Source organism: Pangasianodon hypophthalmus, chromosome 28 (genome assembly GCF_027358585.1).
Source record: "Pangasianodon hypophthalmus isolate fPanHyp1 chromosome 28, fPanHyp1.pri, whole genome shotgun sequence".
Lineage (NCBI taxonomy): Eukaryota > Metazoa > Chordata > Actinopteri > Siluriformes > Pangasiidae > Pangasianodon > Pangasianodon hypophthalmus.
The window spans coordinates 14,778,428-14,804,849 of record NC_069737.1 but is presented as its reverse complement, the minus strand read 5'-3'; the positions used below and the strand labels follow the sequence as shown (position 1 = coordinate 14,804,849).

Genomic DNA, 26,422 nt, shown 5'->3' with positions numbered 1-26,422 from the left:
GTCAGACACGGGTATGCGTGGGTGTTTTTTTTGTTGTTTTTTTTTAAAGAACACTGCCTGTGTGTTTTAAGCCATTTGCTCTGACAGTCAGGATACGCTTGAACAGGAGCAAGTGTGAGGCTTCATCTGCCTTTCTGTCTCACTTCTTTTCACATTAACCGAGATAATGATGGGGGAGAACATGGTGAGATGGAAGAGTGAGAAATGAGGGGGGAAGAATAGAGACAGGTATTGAAGGAGAAAGGCAGCCATAACAGAGGAAATGCATGAGATAGATAGAGAGATAGAGAGATAGAGAGAGAGAGAGAGAGAGAGAGAGAGAGGCAGCAGTTATATCATACCTAATGGGCTACTGTCTTCTGTTCTTGTTTTCATAGAGACATGGGAGAGAATCAGATGAGGGAGAGATGGGTGAATAGATAGAAAAGGATGTTTATAACATTAATCAAAGCCTCTTTATTTCTTTTTACAGATTTGCTTGTGGATTTAACAAAGACATGCTTTGTTTTTTCAACACAGAGTGTGGAACAGAAAGATATATAGCTTGAGAGCGCTGAATGAAAAATAGAAGCAAATCGCAGCGTTTCCTAAGTACATGCCAGAACGTGACACTAGGTACAGAAGAGAAGATGCATTGCTTTAGTTTTGCACGACTTTAGTTTCTAGCTGCCATTAATTCCCATTTACTGTTTGACACTCCAAGAAAAACCTATAACTGTAATAGCTTTCGTCTCGCCATATACGACCTCTCATTAAATGTGTAGAGACATTACGAAGAAAAATAAAGCTTTGGAGGAAGTAGCAGTGACCGTTGAGTGCTGCTGGTGAGTGTACAAAGCTAGTAAAGTAAGCATGCTAATCTGCTGAATAGTGCACGCCCACAAGCGACAAGAGTAGCAGCCGCTACAACATGAAAGACACAGAGCACACCAACCATGCCAAACACGCCATGAAAGAACTGTCAGATTCTGTTTGATTGCCACTATGTGTGTGTGTGTGTGTGTGTGTGAGAGAGAATGAACAGTGAATCCTACAGGGGATAAATACATGATTTGACTTGACAGGAGAGAATATGGCCAGTGTAGTGCAATTCAGGCAATAAATTCTTCACAGAATGTTGCACTCTTGCAGGGGAAATACAATGATAAAGAAGCACTTAAGCTCTCTTAAAGGCGAAATTTTAATACACATTTTTAGCAAAAATATTTCAAGTAATGAGAGTTACATCTCTGAAATGTTCACGTTCCAGGATAAAGACACCTCCGTGAAAGTGACAAATCGATCTGATGTGTCTATCTTGTTTAGAGCTTCATATGAGGAATGCAGTTATCTCAGTCAAAATATGAATATAAAAGATATTGAATGATTTAACCACGTCAGCTTTAAGTGGACTCTCAGCTGTTCATTCTGGAAAAAAATGTGAAAGTGATATTATTCTCTATCGCAGTATCCTACCCCCAGCGCTTAAGCAGATTACAGCTGAGCCCATCTGCTTTATAGCAGAAGACAAAAATACAGAGACAAAAATAACAGTGTTCCACATCGACAAATCAGACATGAGATGTTCAGACATGTTAAAGCCTTCTGAATAGCTGACACATAGTTTTTGAATGCGTGCTTTGTTTTTCTAGATGACACTGAATGAAGCTGGTTGTGTGTGTAGTTACACCATCAACTTCCATATTTACACCATCAACTTCCTTAGTTACAATATCAATGTCCTTAGTTACACCATCAACTTCCATATTTACACCATCAACTTCCTTAGTTACAATATCAATGACCTTAGTTACACCATCAACTTCCATAGTTACACAATCAGCTTCCATAGTTGCACCATCAACTTCCTTAGTTAGTTTCTTTAGTTAGATTTGCTCTTTAGCCTTGTATTGTATCAAAACAAAATAGAAATGATTTTTTTTTTCCATAAGGGCATACAAAAGTCTACAAGGATGCCTTGATTTTTGGATATGTCATTACCCAATATTTCTTAATGTGGTAACATTTAAGCATCTTTTTCTAACTTTGAAAAAAGTTATATTTGATTGGCAGGTAAAATGTATATTTGATTGGCAGGTAAAATGTCCCCTTTCACTCGAAATGGTAACCATCCAAGGCCAAATCGGGAATATTTATTATTTAATCGTTCCTTTGATTGACAGGTACAGTGTCCCCACATGGACTGTAAACATCCATAGCCAATTGGGAATGATTATAGGAGTGTAATTTGTTTGATTGACAGGTAGGAGAGTCCCCATTGGCCAATAACCACCTAGAGACAACGAGAAGAACTACGAGAAGAACATTATCAGGTATGCTTCCATATCAACCTGTTTCCGTATATGTTTCCATATCAACCTTGGAGTGTAAGTGGTGAGTAATTTTATCTAATTTTCTCTGTAATTATTGGTTATAATCCATGTCACATGGCCTGTCCTTATTCAAAACTAGATGAAAGCTAATAAGGCCAAAACACTGCAAAGACAAAAAAGCATGCTAGCAACAAGCAAATAGCAATGCTGTGAAGAAACTAGCACGACTCAGAGGGAGTAAGTAGAGAGGGCATGAGATCGTATATTAGAAAAAGGCGAAACAAACCAGAAACATGTGGAACTGACTATCAGTGGGCAGAGCCAATGAAGACCTGTTTCCTCATCTGTCAAAAGGTAGACATATTTAGCTTAATTTTGAAAATTTGCATGTCCAGTATACAATGTACAATAGGTATGGCTAATCTAGACTCGTCCGATGTACATTGTGCTACAGTTAGCTAGCTACACTACAAGCTATGAACTTTTGTGCACGTCAAATTTCAACATCGACAGTTTTACATTTTAGTGCCATTTATTGTTCTCATTACACCATGATATAGTGTTTTTGATTCTGTTACTAGTGTTTAAACTGGAGATGGTCGTGGAAGATTTGTAGTATTCCCCAGAAAGTCTGGTACAGTTCATGCCTAAAGGTGACCAAAAACCACCTACCTTTACAGAAACAAGCCATATGACATTGCAGATGACTATAATGTTCCCTTTAGCCTGTTGGCAAACATGCAGAATTATCATATTTATTTTCCTCGCTTTCATGCAACACTCTGTAAATTCAGTTAATATATCTTGCTTTGATAAGCTCACTATGTCACAATGGTCAAATGTTTTCTTCCCCCTGGAAACTGGAGAATGGAAGTGCATATTTTTTGTACTTGAGATGCTCTGGGTGTCTAATCTAACTTCCGAAAACTGTTCCAAAACCCGTTTTAACGCTGAGTGAACTGTCTGCCAACACGTGAGCAAAAACACACAGCATGCCGACAAGACACACACCTGATCGCAGCAGGGGTCACTGAGTCAGGGGCGCACAAACATGGCCTTAAATTTCATCCTGAAGGACTTGTTGACGTCAGCATCAGAGAGGAAAAGGTGGAGTGTAGAGCAAGTTACTACACAATTCACTTGTGATTTCCATTATGGCAGGAAATATTCTTTCAGGTTACAAAAAGAACTGAAGGCATAAAGGAAACCCGGACAAAAGCTTGCACACGTGATACAATAGCACTGCGGGAAGCAGCAGCGCCTCATTCTGACTCTCGGTGCACATTCTACGACGATAACAGAAAGACAGGAAAATATGACAAACTTCCTTTAATTACTGACCTGATTCAAAAGCCGCTACACTTCATTAAGCAGCCTGGCTAAATCAGATATGGGCCTAATCTGGGACTGATCCGCTGAAAAAGCAGGTGGTTCTCTAATGGTTAGAAAGTGCGTGGAACAAGTGACCTGCAAATGATTCTCGATAATATCATGAAAAGAATTGGAAATCCATTGGACAACTTTGAATCCCACTGAAACACCATTAAGACCCATTATATAGTGATTTCAACACCTAATGGAAAACTGGAACGGTCACCATCACACTCCATTACTTTATTATTTAAGATCAAAGAGACTGTGACTGATTCTAGACGCTTTTGATACATTTCCTACATGATTCAAAGCTAAATATTGTGAAATCCCATTGGAAAACCATCAAGCACATGGACACATTACATTTTTAATATCAGCACCAAATAGAAACCAGGAAATAACATTACTAACCATGGCAGAGCCACTAGGAAACATAGAAATTTTTCTGTTCCCTTAACACAATGTAAAGAGTCCTATAGATTTAGAAGGTGACCTGTGAATGAAGACATGTTTGATTGGTTTTCCAACAAGGGGTAAACATTAAAAGTAAATATCCTGAATCCCATTGGACAAACCAGTGTCCCACTTTAAATTCCATTGAAAAAACATCAGATATGTCTACGACTCAATGCTAAATACTGTGAATCTCATTGGAAAACCATCAAACATGTCTAGATTCAAAGCTAAATACCATGAATCCCACTGGGAACCCATCAAACACATCTAGAATTAGTCACAGGTCACCTTTTAAACCGTTAGGACACACATTTTAATATCAAAAGAAAACAGGGAATAACATTACTAACCATTACAGAGCCACTAGGAACCAAGAGAAATGTGTTCTGTTCTCATATCCCAGAGTAATGTGTCCTAAAGTTTTAACAGAAGGCCTGTGAATGAAAGACATTTGATGGGTTTCCAACAAGATGCAAAAGTAAATATCCTGAATCCCATTGGAAAACTGTAATGTCCCACTTTATATTCCACTGGGAAACCATCAAATACGTCTAGGATTCAAAGCTAAATACCATGAATTCCATTGGGAAACCATCAAAGACGTCTAGAATTAGTCACAGGTCAACAATTACACCATTAGTACACATTACATTTAATATTAACACCAAATATAACACAGGAAATAAAATGACTAACTATTTCATAACCACTAGGAACCACTTTTCCAATGTTCCCATGTGTCCCACTTTGAATTCCATTAGAAAACTATCAAATTTGTCTAGGATCAGCAATTGTTAAACTTGCATTATCCATTATGTTGTTACACCATATAGAAAGAAGAACCACTAGGAATTAGTAGTAACGTGTAATGAAGTGCGGTGGTCTCTGATGGTGTCCTTGCAGTAATAGGTTGTGGTTTTATAGTAATATCATCATATACCACGGTTTTATTATCCGGTTAAGTCAATTCCCAATAATAAATGAATATTTCAAAACTAAACATCAGCTTTTAAAAGGAGAGCTTTGCATTTAGGGGAGAAACCCTGGTTCCCAATCTGTACCAAAGAGCAAATATCACCTACAGCGCTGTAACATCCGTATATGGAAAAGGTCAAACAGCTAACATTATGGCTCAGCAGGAGGTCATCCACCGCCTTCCACCTTCCAGTCATTGAACTTATTGTACCGTTGGCTTATGCGATAGACCATTATGTTCACAACGTTGCTGTGGTGAAAATTTCAAATCCTTGTCATGTTCCATTCAGAAGCAGGCTATCTAACGCCATGTCACATTGACATTTATAAACAAGAGCACAGATAACCGCTAGCCCTGCTAACAACTTGCGACTAGCCAAGCTAACAGCTAGCCACACTTCACGAAAGCCATAACAGATACATGAAGTACAAACATATTTTTGTAACATAGAGGACAGTTGTCTTCAAATGTTCTTTATTTAGGGTGTTTTGCTCTGTTAGTGATGGCATACACACTAGTTGGACCAACCTAAAAATGTTTTGTGTTATTTGAGCCAAAAATGCTATTTTTATGCCATTTTATCACATTTTAACATCAGTTTCAAATCTGTGTTTAAAATGTCCTCTTGTTGGGCTATTTTTCATACATGTCTCTCCCTATTCAAGTATATAAGAGTCTGGTCTTGTAGCTACCTTGCTAACATACACTAATCCATACTAACAAGATATTTAAGAAAACCTCTGTGTAAAAAAACAATCAAAATCTCCTTCTGAGGGCTGGATTCTCACTCTGAAACATGTGTATTATTGAAACAGGATGTATTATTGACTTAATATATGGGCTACAAGACATCACTGTAGCTCATCATTGAGGTACAGCTAAATATATAGTAATGATATTAATATTGTAAATGATGCCAAGATGTCAGCCGATTTTCTTGGCATGGAAATGAAATGTTGGTACATGCCTAGCGCAGTTCACTCTGCCATGGATAGCAAATTAGGAGTGCGGTGTTCCTGCGTTTTGCTCTGTAAACACTTACACACCTGTTAGCAGTGACTCACACATGGTGTCGTCTAGAAATTAAGATTTTTTTTTTTCCTCACAGATGGTCAGTGTGTTGTAAAGCTAAAGCACTAATCCAGAATGGCACCAATTAAACAAACAGTTACCAAAACCTTCAGTTAGCACCAACAGCGCATTAGCAATAACTGACTTAGCATTTCCTGAGCACAGTACCTTATAATTATAACATTTTTTTTCTTTAGAACGTTATCGTACATATAGATTGGAGCAAGAGGCATTTATATGGATCAATGAGATTCTCTAATCACGTCTTTGAAAGATTTTGGATATAAACAAGCATCTGTAATTTTAACTGCAAAATTCAGGTCATAGCATCATAACCTTTGTTAGCATAGATCGCACAATCAGTGCCATATTTTTCAGTAAAAATAGGAACAAATCTTCCAACATCCATGAATAAAAAATAAAAGGAATATGAGGGGGAAAGAATAAAATTAATATCAAAGAGTCCTGAGTCATATGTGCAAACATTATTGCTGGGCGATATGATGATAAAAATAATCATACTTTGATAAATTACAAAAATCACAACGCTCTATTCTTAGACAATTATGGATACAGTCAGTAATTTTTCAACACTTTTTTATACCACAATGTCTCATTACATGTCAAATAAGTTATTTATATAGATGTTGATACGTCACTATACTCCGATTTCTTTTAAATATAGCACTAATGTTTGGATGCCAGTGTTTTCTAGGTCAGTGTGAATGTGAATAAAGCTTCACCTGGCTCTAGCACCATACTGCTGTTGCATTTAATAACTTTCCAGTCACACGCCTGGTCCTGTGATCACATCGCTCATCACTGTGCCCTCAAGCCCCGTTCTCCTCCTGCACACACAGAGCCCGCCAGCCCGAGACCCAAAAAAACACAGGCTTATTTTTTATCACAGTGCAGAGTAATAAAACGAAGTGAATGGAATGAGTTTGACACAAAACACGCACGTTATCGTTATGACATTTAATGCTTTGTGTATTCAAGCTAAACCTTCCTGATCTGTTGTGCCCCAATTATGAGCACACAGTCGCCACCAGTATTAAAAGAACAAACTAAGAGTGTGTAATGAACAGGGACACACAGATGATGCAAAAACAATTAATTAGGGGATGACGGTCAAGCCGGCGCGATGGGAGAAGCCAGATTGGAGCTGGAACGCACAGGAAGAGGCCAAACAAAACAAAGAAGAGCTTCAGAAAACAATCTGATATTATATCTGTGCAAATATGGTGGGAATGTTGGCGGGCTGAGACGGCTAATCTACAGCAGGATAACTGAGGCGTATGTCTCGGATCATTAAGAGCAATGTTTATTACCTCACACGATTCCTATGAAGTTATTATAGATGGAGTGATTTATCGTAATTCATAGTTTCTGCATTCTAAAAACCTGAAAGGAAATCCCCCAATTATGACAATTATTCTCATAAATTATGGCTGAACTGTATGTAAAATGCAAAGAAGGGATTTTGAAACAAGTAATGTGTGTTCAAGTCTTTCCATGATGTGTGTTTGACCAGCGTTAGTGACGTCAGCCCGTTGCTCCACTTTACAGTATTCATCGTAACAGTATGTAAGAAAACACACAATCGTTTTCTTTCTTTGTCTTTTTATACTTAGAAACGCAAGGATATTTTTAAAGGAAATATAGCATGGTGGTCAGAGTCTCAAAATAGGTCTCATTTATTCTATTGGATACAAATTGCTTAAGAAAAAACGTTCATATCGTAGGCGTCACACCTGAGTTTGTGTAAATTTACATATAAGGAGACTCACTAATGTGCACCTCGATTGGTCAGAGATTCAAAATGTAAAATTGGCGATGCGTTACTGGGATTTTTATGTACAGATTACGTATGTGAAGTAGCTGGAAGAAGGAGGAAGCGTTAATGTAGCCGACACACTGCAATGGCTGAACTGTATTATTGGAAGATATAGCACACACAGAAGAAAATGGTGTATGTGTGGATCTTGCTTTTTGTACACTGTGTTCCTAGCTAGCTAGTCACAATCCTTGTAGTCCTGTATGCTAACTTCAAGGCAAGCTTTTACGTTTGATCGACTGTAAAAATAGCAGGCTGTAATTTATTTGCCAAAAAAAGACTAGATTATTTATATCCAGTTAACAAAAGGTCACCATGTTTTTCTGAGTGTTGTTGAATTACCACACTGCTCAGAAAGCTACCTAGCCTAATTAGATATAGCTGGCTAGGTATGTAGCGGAGTCCTTAGTATTAGCTATGAACCTTTTTTCTGATAAAATAGCATGTTTATATAAGACTTGCATATATATATATATATATATATATATATATATATATATATATATATATATATATATATATATATATATATATATATATATATATAGACTTACAATAAAATGTGAGCATGATTTGTAGCCAAAAGCAGAGCGCTATATGCAGTAACAACACTAGGAACATCACACACACACACACACACACTATCATCATCATCATCATCTTTATCATCAGGGTTGATGAATGAATGGGGGAGAGAGAGAGAGAGATTACCACCAAGCCATAGAAATGTTAATGCACTGCAGGTGGATCTGCCCACACACACACACACACACACACACCCCTACACAGCTGGCAGAGAGAGAGGGTAACCTCCAATCCAGCTGATCTGCTGGTAGCTGCACACATGAAAACATCGTACACCGACACAGAGCTTTGGGATTGGACCTTTCTGTAAATACTGCTGTTAACTCAGCAAGGCATCGGACGATGGAGGCAGCTTTCTGCTCCACTGATAAACGCTATGGAGAAGCGTATCATCCACACACACGCACACACACACACACACACACACACACACACACACACAGACATGCATGCAAACACAGTGGATTTCAATTAATAATAAAACATCACATAATTTCAAAACCCCAGCAAATAGTTACACAAAAAAAAGGCAGAAATTCACTGTCAAGTGAAACAAGTGTATTATTGAGTGAAAGAATGAATGAACAAACTCATCAGTAACTAAAAACGTGAATGAAGAAATATTATGTGAAATGAATGAATGAATGAATGAATGAACAAGTAAATTAATTAACTAACAATGGTATAGCAGACAGACAAAAAATGAGTAAATGAATTAAAATTGAACAAACTGCATGAAATGAATGAATGAATGAATGAATGAATGAACATGTAAAGGTTACAAGAATTAATAAGCGAAACTAGAACTAGAACAATGAATGAATGAATGACCAAATGAATGAACAAATGAATGCGTTGCAGGCATTTATCATGCGTTTATCATGGATAAAATGAGTAAATGAATTAAAACCAAAGAAACCAAATGAATAAATGAAGCAAGCCAACTTATGAATGAAGAAATTAATTAATAAAAATGAATGAATGAATGAATGAATGGTAAATGAACATGTGATCATTGTCACTATAAGTCAACAAATCAGCAAATGAGTGAACACAAAAAAAATTAGTGAATGAACAAATGACTGGCCAAACAATTGAATGAATGAATGAATGAATGAATGAATGAATGAATGAATGAATGCACATATAATGACTGAAATAAATGCAAACGTGAATGATCAGTGATAGCATAAGCAAACTAATGAATGAAGGAATGAACAAACCAATGAGCCAATGAATGGATGCTTGAAATAAATGAATAAACAAATAAACCTATAAAGGATTAAACAAACCAAGAACCAATTGACTGAACATTATTATGCATGCTTTGCAAATCTTCATATTTTACTGAAATAACTCTGATATTGAGATTAAAGGATTGAAAAGATTAATCACACACACACACACACAAACCATCATCCCAAACTGTGGAACACCAAGTGGCAGAAACACTATTTATGTAACTTTTGTAATCCTGGACAGCAGGTTATTATGTAATCAAGTACAAAGACGTGTCATTAAAAAAAAAAGCAGAGATTACAAAGATGTGACGGAAAAGTGGAGCGCAAACTTCATCTGAAAGGGATCTGGGGAGTGAGAGAAACTGAGCTCGAAAGGATGAATGAAACTTTGAAGGGCAGAAATCTGTTAATGCTCTACACACACACACACACACACACACACACACACACATACACACAGAAACTGGGGCATGTGCAGCTGCCACTATTGGCTGAGGAACTTATGCAGGTTTTTATGTGGATTTGAAACCTGATCTGATTTGAAATGAAGTTTCCACAATCTTCACCTTTAGCCCAAATGCAGTCCATCAGCCGAGCCATCTCTGCCCTGTCATTTTCGCATCTGTAGTTTAGCTACGAGGTTATTGTAGCTAACATGTAATAGGAGACACTTGCTTCAACGCTAGCTTTAGAGTACACTGGCAACAACAAAAATAAATAAATCAGCACAAGAAATGTGCAAAATAATCATTTTGAATACAATATTACACTATTTAAAGGTGTACCTTTTCTTAAAATCAGCTCAGCTGAAATCACTGGTTCTGGAAGTGAGAGCGCGCAGCATGGAAGCTCTTGTCTATCAACAGAGCCCTATTTATAGCTCAACAAGCAGCCATACTTGGATGGTTACACGATCTCTACAGCAGCATCGGGGAGGTTTTTCCAGGCGGACCCAGGACCTGAATGTCATGTTCAACAGCGTCCAAAAGCAAGACTGAAATGCAGTTGACAGGCTCTAAACTAGCTGTGACAGCTATCCTCAGCAGTGACCAGAGTGGGACTGGATAGTGATGTTCAGTGATGGATAGTGAATGTATTAGTTCACTAGACTACACAAGCCTTAGTAAATACAGCTTTTACAAAATTGTTCATTTTAACGTGACATTGCATACCTTAACACGGTCACTAGAGGTATGTATATGAAGATTTGGGAATGTATTTATGGAAAAGGGATTTGACACTATCAGTTGCATTTGATGTAAAGTAGGAAGATTGATTCTGATTTTTCATCAAGCAGTTACTTTAATCCTAGCATGGGATGTGCTGTAGAGTGATGCTTCACATGTACAAGGTTCAAACACCAGCATCTCCAAAGGTCATCTTTATCATCCTGTAAACTAGCCTTGGTGTTAGCCTCCATGGAGACTCTGGAGCCTCTGCTGATGTTGGTCTAGAGGTCTGTCACTACCACTGGATGTCCTTGAGTAAGACCCTTATATCCTGTCTCCGTGGCTTTGGATAAAAGCATCAGCCTAATGAATACACGTAAATGGAAATTTAAACACTAGCAGGCACTTCTTTGTTATCTATGAAACACAGTTTGGAACCACGTCAAAGTCTTCGGGTCCAAAACTTCAAACCCATCACTCACCTCAACTAAAAACACACTCTAAAACCACGCTGATAATCCAGAGCCAGGGTGGTTGAGGTTAGTAACCGGCAGCTGTAGCATCCCAGTGGTAGCTGATGTCTATATCAGATTTGACACCAAAAAAAAGTGGGACGGTAGAAGTTTTCTTTTTAAAAAACCCGTCCAGGGTATATGAGATCTAGGAAAAATATGCGAGTTGGAAAGTGGGTCAAAGTTAATTAGATTTCTTTGAATCTCCTCATCATGAAATCAGATAGAAGTTCTTCCGACATTGTTCATGTCTCATGCTCACACAGGCGTGTCCTGACACTCGCTCTGATATTTAAAGGAAAATGGATTTCTGAAACACATTAAATATGTTAATAGGATATTTATGATGGGTTTGTATACTGTGGGTCGAATTTGTTCGAGTTTTTATTCCTGTGAGAAGTTAGTGGTTGTGTCACTGTGGCAGTACACTTATGAGAACATCTTAATATCTTTAGTGTGTATCTTCTACCTGCAAAGGTGCAGATTACAGGCACATCAGCGGCTCCAACAGGTCCATAAGATGGAACTGTATACTTTAATTGGTTTTTAAATGTACACAACACTGACAGGACGAAGTAAAAGCTGTATATTACAGGTACTACAGATGTACTCTAGAGGTTACCACATCAGTGATGAGCTTAAGGTACAGTTTAGGCTTTAAAACCTCTTTCATTCCAGACACGTGTGCACGAGCATTGCACGTGGCCCATAATTCTGCACAAGGACAAAACTGTCTCTCTGAAAACTGACGTGTGGGGAAAAAAAGCGAGGAAGTGATGATCTGCATGCTTAAAGGTGGCACATTCCTACACGCGCGCGCGCACATTTTCCGGCATCGGTGTTTGTGCGTTCAGGATAACGGGAAAAAAGACAAGACAAGACAAGACAAGACAAACCACGCGTGCTAAAGAAAGAAAGAAGAAAACGCAAAGAAATGTGCAAGCAAAGCCAGGAAAACGTCTTTGCACACGTGCGTCAATTTAATGCGGGAGCGCGCGCGCGCCAAAACAAAAAAAGTCCCTGAGATGCAAAAGAACTGCACCACAATGCAACACGACTGAGCAGTCAAGACCTGAGAAGATAAATGAATAAACGCATAAACTTGAAGACATGGAGAGAGAGAGAGAGAGAGAGAGAGAGAGAGACGCGTAAACAACACGAGAACGCGCAAAGCTCGTACACGCGTGTCCATTTAAAAAAAATATATATATACATATATATATATATATATATATATATATATATATATATATATATATAGTAGCCTATTTAATATTGAGTTGAGCATTGAAAGTACACTCTGCACATTTGCAGGTGAAAGATACATGATGCAAAAGGTGTGCACTTGATGGTGCCAATCCAGCAACATGTGCCACATGGATGGCTCTTAAAACAACCATCATGTCAACAAGAACCCGAAAGGTTCCCAGAGTGGAGCTGTTGTCAAAGTCCTAACCAAAGTCCTAAGTGGTGAGTTAACTTCTGCATGTATCTATTGAGTTAAAGATGAAGATAGTTAGAGTTCCTTTGGGAAGCATTGCTTTGCAACAAGGTTTGGATGGAAGAACCCTTTAAATCTTATAACCTGAATATCTGGGTTTTTTTTTTCAGATGAATCTTGCCTGTGCTCCACATGTGAGGTGTGTGTGTGTGTGTGTGTGTGTTTTAAATAACTACTATGCGCAGTTGAATGGCATTGGTGGAAAAGCAGCTGGATCGCGCGCGCGTCACTCACCGGCGTTCCGAAGTTTCTTGTTCCGGTAGACGGAGAAAATCACCAACAGGTTGCCCAAAATATCCACCACGACGGTGAAGATGAGGAAGCAGCCGAGCGTTGTGGTGACCCATGGCGGTCTGTGGAGCGCGTGCTCTCCAGCGGTGGAGCCGTTCACCTGACTCCCGTTCAGAAGCATCGCGAGCCGCTCAACATCTGGCATTTCTCACTCAACATCTGGCTCGCTGCGTGTCCACCTAACTGCCTGGGGGTGAAAAGTGAGAGTCCTCCGCTGCGCGTCTCTCCATGATGTGTGTGTGGGTGTGTGTGTGTGTGTGTGGGAATTATGTACTCCACCGTGACCGTGCGTAAAGTTTCTTTAACTCCAGCCGGTGCGCTCGTGCGCGAGGTTGCCAGATTCTCTCTCTCTTCCTTGCCTCAACTTCTTCAGATTCTCCAGTCAAGAAAAATCCACATCCGTGAAAAGCTCTCAATGTGGCAACACTACAGGGAGATGTGAGGGGCGGGACTTATTTTACAAACGGCGTGCGCGCGTGCCTGGGTGCGCCAATCACATTGCAAGTGTATATCTACCACAGAGCAGTGTGTAAGGTGCAAGTCCAAATGTGCACACACACACACACACACACACACTCACTTCTACCAACTGAATAGTTATACGTTCATCTTCAGTAATCAGGGTCGCAGTGGACGTGAGGCAAGAATACACACACACACACTCATTCACACCTAGGGCACAATTTATATCACATTAATATCAAATCCACCACTGGCATGTGTTTAAGAAGTGGGAGGAAACCAGAGAACCTGAAGGAAACCCACTCACACGTGCAAATTGATTATGGGAGAATAATACAGTAAATAAATTCTTTATACACCCCCAGACATAAAGGTACCAATCTGTACTTCTCCTGGTTGATACTGTAATGTACCTTGTGCTTTTAGAGTAGTGTGTGGTCCTTAAGGTCCAATTATGTACCCATCCGTCTATCCATCCATCCATTCTCTGTACCGTTTTACCTACACAGGGTGGCAGGAAGCCTGGAGCCTGGAGCCTATCCCAGGGGACACCCTAGACGGGGTTCCAACCCATCGCAGGGCGCAATCACACACAAAAACATTATGGAGTACCCGGAGGAAACCGGGATTCGAACCCTCAGCCCCGGAGGTACAAGGCAAGCGGGCTAGCCACTAAGCCACCTCCCATTAGCCACCTTAAATTATATTTCTAGGTAAAATACACATACTAAAGATACAAAACATGTCCCCATGATGCTACCAATTCAACACCAAGCAATAGTATGCTACAGTTTAGTACCTTTACGTCTGAGTGTTTTTAAAAGCTAATTAAAGGTACATGAGTGGTCCATAAGGTGCAACTATGTTCTTTTAAATCATTTTAAAGGTACACTACATTCACATTACCATGTACATTATACATGCTACAGGTACAGAAGATGTACCTTTAATGGCACCACCCCAGTGACAAGCAATGTTACAGTTCAGCTCTATTTAATTTTATATTTTATCCTATTTTTAATGTTTTTATTTCCTGTACCTGTCTAATTCAATGCTGCATTTTAATTTAGTTCACTCAAGATGTTACCATATCCTCAAAGTCTAACTTCAAGCAAAGTTCCTTTCTCTCCACCTTCTACACAGTGATTAGCTACACTTTTAACGAAAGGGTGCAAGTGGCGACATCTGCTGGACAAGAAGGGACATTACTACACGTTCATTCAGTAACTTCAAGAGAGGAGTGAGTATTTTTGAATAGTTGAATATACAAAATAATGAATTGAATAGTAAATGAGGTGTTTTGGAAAGTTTTAATGGCAACTAAATTAGTAATGCTGGGCATGACAGTAAAAAAATACAGTTAAAAATGCTTTATTTTATGTAGTTTTTTTTGGCATTTGGTGATTGGAGCATTTAAACATTATTCGAATAATGCTTTTAAAAAATCAAATAGTTGTTTTGACTGAATCTGAATTTGAAATAAAGTTAGTTATTATGGGACATTTTTAAAAATGTTTTATTTTTATGTGCTTGCATTTACTGTTTAACACAAGTTCAGGTTTTTAAAAAGTCATCATTGATTTATTTGGACTTTCACATGTGTGATTTTTTTTGTTATATACTTTTTACGATTGAATATTTTTTTACGTGTCACTTATACTCATATACTCATCAATTTTCTGTACCACTTATCCTACATAGGGTCACGGGGAGCCTGGAAGCTCTCCCAGGGGGACTCGGGGCAGATGTTAGTCAGCATGATACTGGCAAAAACATTGCAAAATGGCACAGTCAGGTACAGACAGATGCTGATGTGTGATATACTAACTTCTGATTCTTTCTTCCTAAGCAAGCTGTAGCCCTGGAGGAGGAGTGTGGGGACTTCACACATCATCACTTCCTGTAAAAGAAATATCTGGTGTTTCTGTGCTGATGTGTGAAGTCCCCACACTCCTCTTCCAGGGCTACAGCTTGCTTACCTAATGCATTAATTAATACTGCATATTGCAAAGACTGGGAGAGGGAAAGGGGGATGATGGAGTGGATACTGTCCATACATCACTAAAGCAGCAAATGCAAGTGCACCACGGTGACTCTCTCTCTCTCTCTCTCTCTCTCTCTCTCTGGGAGAAAAGAGTCTGAAAAACACTATTATATGTATTCAGTGATCAGACACTGCTGTAATGTATGAAATGTATGAAATGTAATGTCAATTTTAATAGAATTAAAACTGTCTTAAATATTCGAGAGAGAAAAAAAATTAGACCACTCTCAGAAATGAACTTCAAAACAGCCAGGGAAAGTATAAAGGCCGCAGTCATTACACTTCAGGCTTCCTAGTGCACTAACTAGAGTGCAGAAGCCATTACTTCACACCCTAAAGAGTGTACATGTGTAGAAAATATGGCGCCATTTGGGATTGAACCGGTGAGTGCGACCAGTGACTGAGTCTTGGAGTGTCTTGGGCGCCATTTTGTTGCAGCGTATTGTTGTTGTTGCGGGGGTGAGTGGAAAATAAAAGTTATAACACATAAATACGTCAATATAAAGTTCGATTTTAACGTATTGTCCTATTAGTATGACGTTGTTTTGCTTTTTATAACAACAGTTGTTAAAAAAAGAAAGAAAGAAAGAAAGAAAAAGACAAACCAAAATGGAGTCCGTTAGCAATGTATAAAATGCATAAACTGCGTTATATTATAACCTGTTGTGTATATTAGATAAAAATATAAAGATGAAGATGTATATGATGTTTGAAGCTTTGTAAAATGCACGTTGCTTATATATAAATTGGTGTTAGTTTGTCGAGAATTTAAACTTTTCAGATAGAAACAAAGTACGTATTTTTCAGGGTTGCCAGATTATATCTAATCTAATCTTTCGTTATTAAGAGAGACAGTGAAAACATGGATCCTTCACTGAAACAAACATTTTATGAAATATTTACCTGGCTTATTAGTTGTGTAATCTATTAGCTAACACTCAAGTTACTTTTTCCAGTTACAAAAATCTCCTCAATCTATACCATTTCTTTTTTGACGAGGATCTGGCAACCCTGTATACAAAGTAAGTCTGTCTCAGGTCTTAATTGCTTTAATTAAATTAAATAAAAAAGTAATATCCTTTTAAGTTATTTAAGTTATCCTTTTATAAAGATTCCCTTATATTTTCCATTTTTATGTGTTAAAAATGCAAAGCCAAAATCAAAACTCAACAATTCTAGATGGAGCTGATGTTTGTTGATGTGTGTTTTCGTGTCATCATTTCCTTCATGCATTCATGTTTCCTTCCGCTTTTCATGCTGGTGCTGTCAGGTCACGATTTGCACGTGATTTTCAATTATTTGTGTAGTGTATGAACAATAGACTAAGAAATTCGGATGTAGTTTTAGAAGGCAACTCCCTGAAACACCCTGAGGAAGAAACCTTGACTCAAAAGTGAACTAAACATTAACATCTGTGTGACACCGGAAAGTGCGAGAGTATAAATCATTACAGTGTGCAGGTGTAGAAGAGGAGAGACAAACAGCAGCAGTTTGTAGGTATATATTTACAGTAGCCAGGTGAGATTATCCAATTCAATTCAATTCAATTCAATTTTATATGTACAGCGCTGTTAACAATGGACGTTGTCGCAAAGCAGCTTTACAGAAATAAATGGATTCAAAATATATTGTAAATACGTGAATTTATCCCTAATGAGCGAGCCTGAGGCGACGGTGGTGAGGAAAAACTCCCTGAGACAATATGATTAAGAAACCTTGAGTGGAACCGGGCTCAAAAGGAAACCCGACCTCATCTGGGTGCAACAGATATTATAAATTATAAATAGATCCCTTCCGTAAGTGGACAAATAGTGCAAATGTGCAACCAGTAAATTCGTCACAGTTTTTGCAAGAAGTCCAGGTGGTTAAACTCTATCCACTGTCCACTGATGGAGTCCTGAGTATGAAGCTGCTCGTGGCAACTGCAGCCCCAAAGCCACTTAAGAACGGGAGAGTCTTGGGTGTAAACTGCTTTTGGGATGTACAGTCTACCCACAGTATGCTGTAGGCTTTAGCACGGAGGTGTTCAACTAAAATTTTAAAGGTCTGGTCACTATCCAGTCATGTTACTTATCTGAACCTTTGTAAGTAATGAATTTTATGCAACTAAAGTTCCCTTTTAATCCTTAACCATTAGTGATTAGTAGCTATAAACAAAACAATTTGTTGTGGTTATTTCGTACTGTATTGCTGCAATCCCAAAAGTGTTTTTTAGTAAAATACTTGCCTTGGATGTTTTGTAACAAACTTGGCACCTCTAAATATAGCTATGTTTTTTCAGGTGGTTTTCAGGATGTCAGGATTAAACAATTCACCCAGCCCTCTGTCCACCACGAGTAACCAGTCAGAGGACTCTGTGCACACATCCAGTTATGAGAGTGAGAGTAATGAGTCTGATGAACGTGAGGACTCGAGGTGAGTTTATTATTCTTTTTTTTACACCACAGTGCTGTTTTAATTCTGATTGGTCAAATGATGATGATTAATTTTCTATCACAGCAGTGCAGCTGCAAATCACTGGTTTATATTAATGCACTTGTTATCATTTTTTAGCAAGAACTCATCCAGTTCTTCATCAAGTTCAACATTCTACATAATCCCTAAACCCAATAATAATTTGTTGTTATTTAACAAAGAAAATGTGCAGTTCAAATGGTGAAGTTTTCTGTACGGAGGCATTTATTTAACATGTATGGAGTCAGTGTCAGTGCTTTGTAACAGTCAGTAAAGGACAGAGGAGTTTACACTTAGCATGACAAGCTGCATTTTTGTTTGTCTTATTAACATTGAGAGAGAAAAAATAGAGGCTGGTGAGGGAACAACAGTTTATAGCTGCTATAATGTAAATGATTTCATTGGCTCTGTACTTGTATTCTTCACAATGACAGTAAAGTTGAATCTAATGTAATCTAATCTGTAATTATCTGTTACCTGTGTTGCTTGCCAGTGTAGGCTAATTTAAAGATTTGTGCGTTGTGGTTTAATAACCAGTCATCATTTTCTCTAGCCAAAAGCCAATGCCATTGTGTATTGCATTGCAGGCTACATCTAACATTTAGAAATTAACCAAAATTAATTTTTGATGAAGCAAAATTTTATCTGAATCAGTATTATTATTATTTTATTATTAAATAAGATTTTATGTAAATGCTATCTGTGTCTTTTCTGACTCAGTCTTGTTTTTTTTGCTCCCCCTTGTTTTTTTTCTCCCCCAGTTCAGATTAAAAATACTGGCTACATACAGAACATGCAGGGCCAAAATCTCTAATTACACTTTTGACATCCTGCTCACATCCTATATATTTTTTTAAACTGTTTCATTTTAGGTTAAAGGTGCCCAGCATACCGTCTCCTCGCATGGTGGAAGCGGCATCTCCAACATCTGTCAAATTTGACCAGTCAGTGGCCCCAAGAATTACATTCCAAAACAGGTCTGTACCCAATAGGTCTCTCTTGAATTTCTGCACAAAAAAAGGTCACTGAAGAGACTGTTCCCAGCCTTTATGCATTTTAACAGCACTCGTATGAGTTGACTCAAAAATACAGCAGATTACCAACCACTTTATGAATCTGGAATGATTGGCAGTTGCACAGGAGTTTTAAACTCTCGGTATTAACACTCCATTCTCTCATATTCTTGTCTTGTCATATTCTAGACTCAATTTTTTCCCTCTCGAAAGATCTGCTGACACAGCGCCCTCATGATCTGCAAAGATAAATAGAGAATGTTTTGAATTCATTAATGAAAAATAAGGTTCTGTGTTCGACTTTAGACATGTATACTTAACATCAGTTAACTATGTTTTAATATAAATTTAGTTTAAACATATGCCACAAAATTGTTGGAGTTTTTGATAAGAATGTAATTAATGTTGCATGTTCTACATACAGCCTGAAGCACAAGGGGGTATCACCAGCTCCTATGTACGGTTATCAGGGAAAGGACCAGTTATGTCCAGTTATGTTCAGCCCAGCATCAGTGACTATTCGGTAAGTCTAGATACTGTTACTGAGGGGAAAAAATCGAAATACTAAAAAATTCCAGCTATTTAGCAGCTATAATAACTGCTCTGTTAAAGCCCTGTTTCAAAGCTAGTTTAAAACGCAGAACAATAAAATATAGAAGACACTTAAAAGGACTCGTATGAGAAACGCCGCTTCCAGGGGCAATTCAGTTTGAATTCAGGTAAAGCCGATGTTACATCTTCCCCTACAATAAGCGGTGTAGAAGGAGGTGTATGTAGCAGGACTGCACGATATTGAAGAAAACTGTGATATGTGATACGATAATGCTGTAAGTGTGTAAAATCAATTTAAGTTATATTTCTTTATACATGGAAAAACTGAAAATGACATAACCAACATACACGTTTCATGTTCTTTTGGGGAGAAGAAAGCATTCTCTGCTATCTGCGTCGCCCTAAAACTGACTTTTTGTAACTTTTTGAAGTATTAAAATCATTCAGTTATCACAAGCCCCCTTGTGATATGCATATTGCGATATTTCAATATATTGTGCAGCCCAAGTGTGTAGTATGTTTGCAATTTTTTGTGTAGCTACCATGCATATTTTGCAAAGACACACCCATCTTTGTAATTTATATAGCAATCGCTTATCCCATGCAAATTGTACATAACAATTGCAGTTATCCTCCGGGAGCATTAATTTAATCGGCGTACGCTTCAGAAGTCTTAAATGAATAGTACATAAGCTAGATGCTAAACTTGCTGTTAATTAGCTCACCAGCCTGCAAAGATTTTAACGTGATGCCATGTGTTATCACATGACAAAGACCCTATAGGGATGGAACGCAAGATGAACGTTGATATACGTAATGATACAAAAATTGATGATGATTACCGATCGGTGTTTGTGCTTGTATCTGAATGTTAGTGCATCCTGGGACAAACCAAATTCACCAGCTGTATCATACAACTCAATGACAAGTGTCCAGTCTATGAACCCTCCACTTAAGTTCAGTCGAGAGCCTGATGTGGTGGGGTAAGTGCTTTTCTTTGAACTCATAATTATGAAAAAAAGATAGATATGTATGATGTGAATCCAGGAGATTTCAGATTATAAAGCTTTATTTACACAGTTTTTATGCTACAGACGTTATCTTAATGTGCAGAACTTATAAATTCTTCACTATTTGGCGAAAACCGAATCGGTCGCCTTACTGTAACATGTTAGTGTTGTATTGATTTCGTGTGGATTTATATTACAGTTGTGTAATTTGAAAATTTTGATTTTATACAGAAGAAAAGAAGCAGCATCTCCAGCTCCCACAATGGCATCTGTTCAATCCGAGCAGTCAATGGATCCACCTGCTACATTCAGTTGCAGGTATCTGTAATTATCTGTTACCTGTGTTGCTTGCCAGTGTAGGCTAATTTAAAAAATTGTGCGTTGTGGTTTAATAACCAGTCATCATTTTCTCTAGCCAAAAGCCATTGCCACCCATTGTGTATTGCATTGCAGGCTACATCTAACATTTACAGATTAACCAAAATTAATTTTTGATGAAGCAAAATTAGAGGTGATCTACCCCATGAGAGTTCTTGTTGTAATTTTACCACCCATTATTTTCAAGATTGAAAGCATAGGTCCATTGAGGATTTTGAGTAATTCTCCAAATATTACATTTTATCTGAATTGACATTTTATTCATAAATACGATTTTATGTAATCGCTATCTGTGTCTTCTCTGACTAAGGATCAGAGTGAGGGAGACCGAAGTGAGGAACAAATAAATATTAAGACTAAGTCTTGTTTTTTTCCTCCCTCCAGTTTAGATCAAAAATATTAGCTACATATAAGACGTGCAGGGCCGAAGTCTCTAATTACGCTTTTGACATTCTGCTCACATCCTCTGTATTTTAAAACTGTTTTATTCATCTTAGGTTAAAGGTGCCCAGCATACCGTCTCCTCGCATGGTAGACGCGGCATCTCCAGGTCCAACATCTGTCAGATCTGACCTGTCAGTGATTCCAAGAGCTACAATCAAAGTCAGGTCTGTACTCAAAGTCGGGTCTCTCTTGAATTTCTGCACATAAAAAGGTCACTGAAGAGACTATTCCCAGCCTTTATGCATTTTAACAGCACTCGTATGAGTTGACTCAAAAATACAGCAGATTACCAACCACTTTATGAATCTGGAATGATTGGCAGTTGCACACTCTCCAGTATTAACAACCCCATCTCTCATATTCTTGGGTTTTGAATGCGTTAATGTAAAGTAAGGTTCTGTGTTCGACTTTAGACATGTATATAGTTAACATCGGCTTTTTACATGTGTGTATATAAATATAGTTAAATATATTATGCCACAAATGTTTCACGGTTTCTATGAATGGCATTAGATATTAGTCATTAGAGCACCCTTTTACAGTTCCACAGTCACTCCCCATATCACCATCAATTCTATATTCATGTTAAAGTGGCCATGACTGGGTAGGAGTTCCTGATAAAAATAGAAACACTAAATGTTTAATATGTAATTAACTAATTGTTCTATTTATATTAAACACAGTGAATCATACACCAGTCTGATGATGAGGGAACACTTGAGGTGTTCAGTGTGTAAAGATATGCTGAAGGAGCCTGTGTCCATCCCATGTGGACACAGTTTCTGCCAAACCTGCATCCTGTCCTACTGGACCAAACCAATCCATGCAGGAAGCTACTCCTGCCCTCAGTGTAGGAAGAGATTTAAAACTTGTCCTGCACTGAGCCTAAACCTGACTCTGGCTAACGTGGTGCAGACGCAGCAGCAGGCTGGGTTCAGTCCTGCTCTTCTTCCTCAAAGCTACGCTGGCCCTGGAGATGTGGCCTGTGATATCTGCTCTGAGAGTAGCATCAGAGCGGTGAAGTCGTGCCTGACCTGCTGTACATCTTACTGTGAAACCCACGTGAGGCGGCACTACACTGTAGAAGCGCTGCAGGAACATATCCTCAGGGAGCCAACAAAAGATCTGGAGCAGGAAGTCTACAAAACTAATACTCCAGTTGAGGTGGGTTGTACAGTCAGGAGCAAAAATTAGGGATTTTTTAAATTAGTGGTTGTCTGTGATGGAATGGGATGGGATGGAGCGGCACAGGTTATTATTGTTAGTAGTAGTAGTAGTAGTAGTAGTCATTTGAGAACTTATCCAGGGTTGATGATGTTTTGTGGTGTAAGACATTATGTTTGGGATGTAATAGAATGTATGAGTTATAACAGCATTAAATGTGTTTTTCTTAAACTTGAACAAAAAGCCCTGATTTAAACTGGGCTAGTGTGTTTAAAACGACAGCCTACATGTTGCAGCTAAACAAGCCCTCAATGTGTCACATGATTAACATTATATTGTTTGTGTGTTTGAAAGTTTCTTTTGACTATCTTTGCATGTATGAAATGGAAATCCATATCCATATGATCAAATGAAGGGAATATTTTAATCCATAGTCCTCTGGGTATCATGTCTCCCTCCAGTAATCTAAACTGGATAATATTAAGCTTCCAACCTTTTAATTTTATCGGAGTAGGCTGCTTCGAGTTAGCAACTTAAGAATACACCAAACATACAGTCCTCTTCTTTGTCCTCTTAGTAAAACAACAGGTGAGCTAGTCGACTTTGGAATAATTCAGTTGTGTAGGTATTTTGAACACTCGGATATTAACTGACCCCCCTGGATGCCCCGCCCCTGTGATGGTCTGGCCAAAAAGAATAGGTTTTCAACAAAGTGTCAAATAATAATTTTATTGGTAGTGATCATGAGGAAGGGATTAAAAACACTGTTTGCTCCATTGCACCGGTCAGCGCAGACATGATGTTCAAACAGTTTGTGCAGCCGAACAGTGAAAATATCAGCTGTGTAGAAACACTTCACTGCTTGTATGAGTGACAGTAGACAAGTGAGTTGGAAAAGGACTTTTAAAAAGTGTAAAATATACAAAAAGAACACAAATACAGTTTGCATATATGTTTATTATTATTATTGTTATTGTTATTATTGTTATTATTATTACAGGAGGTGAGGACAAGCCAGAGGTTTGAAAAGAATGAAAATCTGGAGCAGACACTTACTTTTTTATATTTTATTGCGCAGGTTGGACTTAAGGATCTAAAGAGCAATATGATGAATGAGATGAAGCAACTCGAAAACACTGTTAATAAAATGACAGTGAAATTGGAGGTAAGCTCACCAGGCCTAAACCTCAGAGCTAGAAGAATGGTTAAATTGTTCCACAGTAAGTTACTCAGCTTTGAAATGTATAAATGCAGTGCTGCTGTTTTCTTCCGAAGGACCTGCAGAGAAGTATTACACAGATTACAGAGGCCCAGCACCCAAGAAAAAGCAATCACACAGAGGGTGAGTTGTAACACTTGCATTTTAATACTGTTCTACAAGTCTGTCCACTTTTATCCCCATTAATTATCACTTTATTTTCATACCACCTTGTTCAGACTTTGTCTTTCAGGTGCTTGATTTTGCTGTGCCTGACTTCCAGTTGCCACAGGAATGAAATTTTTTTCTTCCAGCGTAGGTAAGAACACATTACTACTTAATTTGTGTATATGAAATTTGTTTTTGCATAGATCACAACATACATGACATTTTGCATTGTTCATATGGAAGACATGTTAATGCTTGCATCAGATACTACTACCTGCAGGGGTGAACCACTCCTACATTTATTACCTAGCCCATCAGGAAGGCTAAAAAAGTGGTAGCTAACGTAATGTAATAAAGTACGCAGAGTTAGTTAGCCATTTAAATGCATTAATAGAGACTAAGTGTATTTATAGTGTAAGCTGTTTTTTAATCTTTCCAAAGACTGAGTTTCTGATGTAGCACACTGTGTTTGTGACAAGGACTCTGTAAATTCAGATTGATTGTCCTGTTTGTATTTGTCAACAGCCTTCAGTGATTAAAGGATCCTCTGTGAACCTGTTTTCTGCTCAGACTCACGCAGATGTCAGGATTAAGATGAAGCCACTCTGAGCTCTGGGCCTGATGTTCTTCTGAGTCGCTCTGAACTCCGGTCCTGAAGGTCCACCGCATGTTCTCACTGCTCCGAATGCACCTGCTTAAGCTTATGTACTACTACGTTTTTGTTTTTTTTTCTTCTTTTTTTTTGAGATGGAACTCGTAACTCGTCGATGATTTTTATCATCATTATTCCATCCACAAAGCTGCAAAAGAGACGAGACTGAGATAATTGCAGACCGCATTAACACCTACCTGAGATTCGATCACAGAGTGAGACAGACGAGCTCCGGAGGCGATCTGGATGATGTAATGATCTCAATGCAGGCTGAGGACATTTACTTTTTTTTTTTTTGCAGTCTAATGTGTTTTGGGTCACAGAAAACGTGTCCCAATTCACTACAAATTGCACCAAGAAGTTCAGGATGTGCCGATTTAACACTGGCATTAATCGTTTATTTAAAATTCACTCCTGAGCTCAGGTTACTGTCTGACGTCATGCCCACGTAGGTTCGCTCAGGCTTCTCCAGTTTCCTCTCACTGACCGCAAACATGCCCATGTGGGATAAATTACCTCTGGGGTGTGTGTGTGTGTGTGTGTGTGTGTGTGTGTGTGTGTGTGTGTGTGTGTGTGTGTGTGTGTGTGTGTGTGTGTGTGTGTGTGTATGTGTATGTATATGTATATGTATATGTATGTGTGTGTATGTGTGTGTGTGTGTATGTGTATGTATGTGTGTGTATGTGTGTGTGTGTGTGTGTGTGTGTGTGTGTGTATGTGTGTGTATGTGTATGTATGTATGTATGTATGTATGTGTGTGTGTGTGTGTGTATGTATGTGTGTGTGTGTGTGTGTGTATGTGGTCCCCAGAGCTGGACTGACGTATTATCCAGTGTGTTCCCGGGTTAGACTGCACCAGAACCCTGTTCAGGGTAAAGCTCTTACTGAAGTAAGGAATGAATGTTGAGCGCTATACTGCACTTTTTTTTTTTTTTTAAACATCACGTTCATGTTATGTTGAAGAGCCGATAGATTATATTAGATTGTAGATACAATTTGTTAACAGTGCAAAATTGACTTTTTTTCTATTGGAAGCAGTCTCGGGTCGTTTCTAAGAGAAACGTTAGAAACGTTTACAGTAGCAGTGTATACGTAATGTAACCGTTACTCCCTCGATTCTAATTGGTCAGAACATTCAGTGTTTTCTGTGCTCAGAGTTTGAGCCTAACAACGTTAGACTTCATCCACTTGTATTTCTTGAACTTTTGTGAGCTGAATTTTTCCTCTTTAGCTTTACTCTTTATATTCAAAGAACATTGTCATTGACGCTGCTTATTTCCTGCTTTACAGTGACTTACAGCGTGACTTACAGACTGAGTTTTTACAGACTGAAAGTAATACTCAGCTGAGTCACGGTCACTGTAAAGCAGGAAATAAGCGGCATAAATGAGAAAGTTCTTTGAATATAAAGAGTTTTGCTAAAGAGGAAAAATTCAGCTCACTTATATTGCTGCATAATAAAAATGGAGTATTTATTTTTTCTGCACATTTGTTTAGCTTAATGGTTTCCAGAATGTTTTTTTTTTCTCCCCATTAAACACTTTCCTTCATCTTCATG

General features: G+C 38.3%; 2 protein-coding genes and 1 long non-coding RNA gene across 3 annotated transcripts in view; 2 read left to right on the top strand and 1 right to left on the bottom strand.

Annotated features, from left to right (window-relative positions):
- Nucleotides 1-8,333, top strand: part of LOC117596336 (uncharacterized) — a 70,277-nt gene extending 61,944 nt beyond the window's left edge. Inside the window, exon 5 of the long non-coding RNA XR_008301145.1 lies at nucleotides 2,243-8,333. This is a non-coding gene — a long non-coding RNA (uncharacterized LOC117596336). The remainder of the gene's footprint in view (nucleotides 1-2,242) is intronic.
- The window catches only part of mtnr1aa (melatonin receptor 1A a), a 26,442-nt gene extending 12,608 nt beyond the window's left edge, over nucleotides 1-13,834 (bottom strand). Inside the window, exon 1 of the mRNA XM_026947695.3 lies at nucleotides 13,269-13,834. Coding sequence (XP_026803496.1) covers nucleotides 13,269-13,470 — 202 coding nt within the window. The 5' untranslated portion in view covers nucleotides 13,471-13,834. The remainder of the gene's footprint in view (nucleotides 1-13,268) is intronic.
- A 1,044-nt stretch (nucleotides 13,835-14,878) lies between these two features.
- Nucleotides 14,879-26,420, top strand: LOC113547393 (uncharacterized). The gene is made up of 13 exons (XM_026947714.3): nucleotides 14,879-15,027; nucleotides 15,489-15,582; nucleotides 18,113-18,246; nucleotides 19,158-19,262; nucleotides 19,723-19,821; nucleotides 20,726-20,833; nucleotides 21,092-21,178; nucleotides 21,736-21,846; nucleotides 22,366-22,846; nucleotides 23,925-24,011; nucleotides 24,122-24,188; nucleotides 24,284-24,363; nucleotides 24,738-26,420. The coding sequence occupies exons 3-12, from the start codon at nucleotides 18,125-18,127 to the stop codon at nucleotides 24,340-24,342; spliced, it is 1,326 nt and encodes a 441-aa protein (XP_026803515.2). The 5' UTR covers nucleotides 14,879-15,027; nucleotides 15,489-15,582; nucleotides 18,113-18,124; the 3' UTR covers nucleotides 24,343-24,363; nucleotides 24,738-26,420.
- The last annotated feature ends 2 nt before the right edge of the window (nucleotides 26,421-26,422 follow it).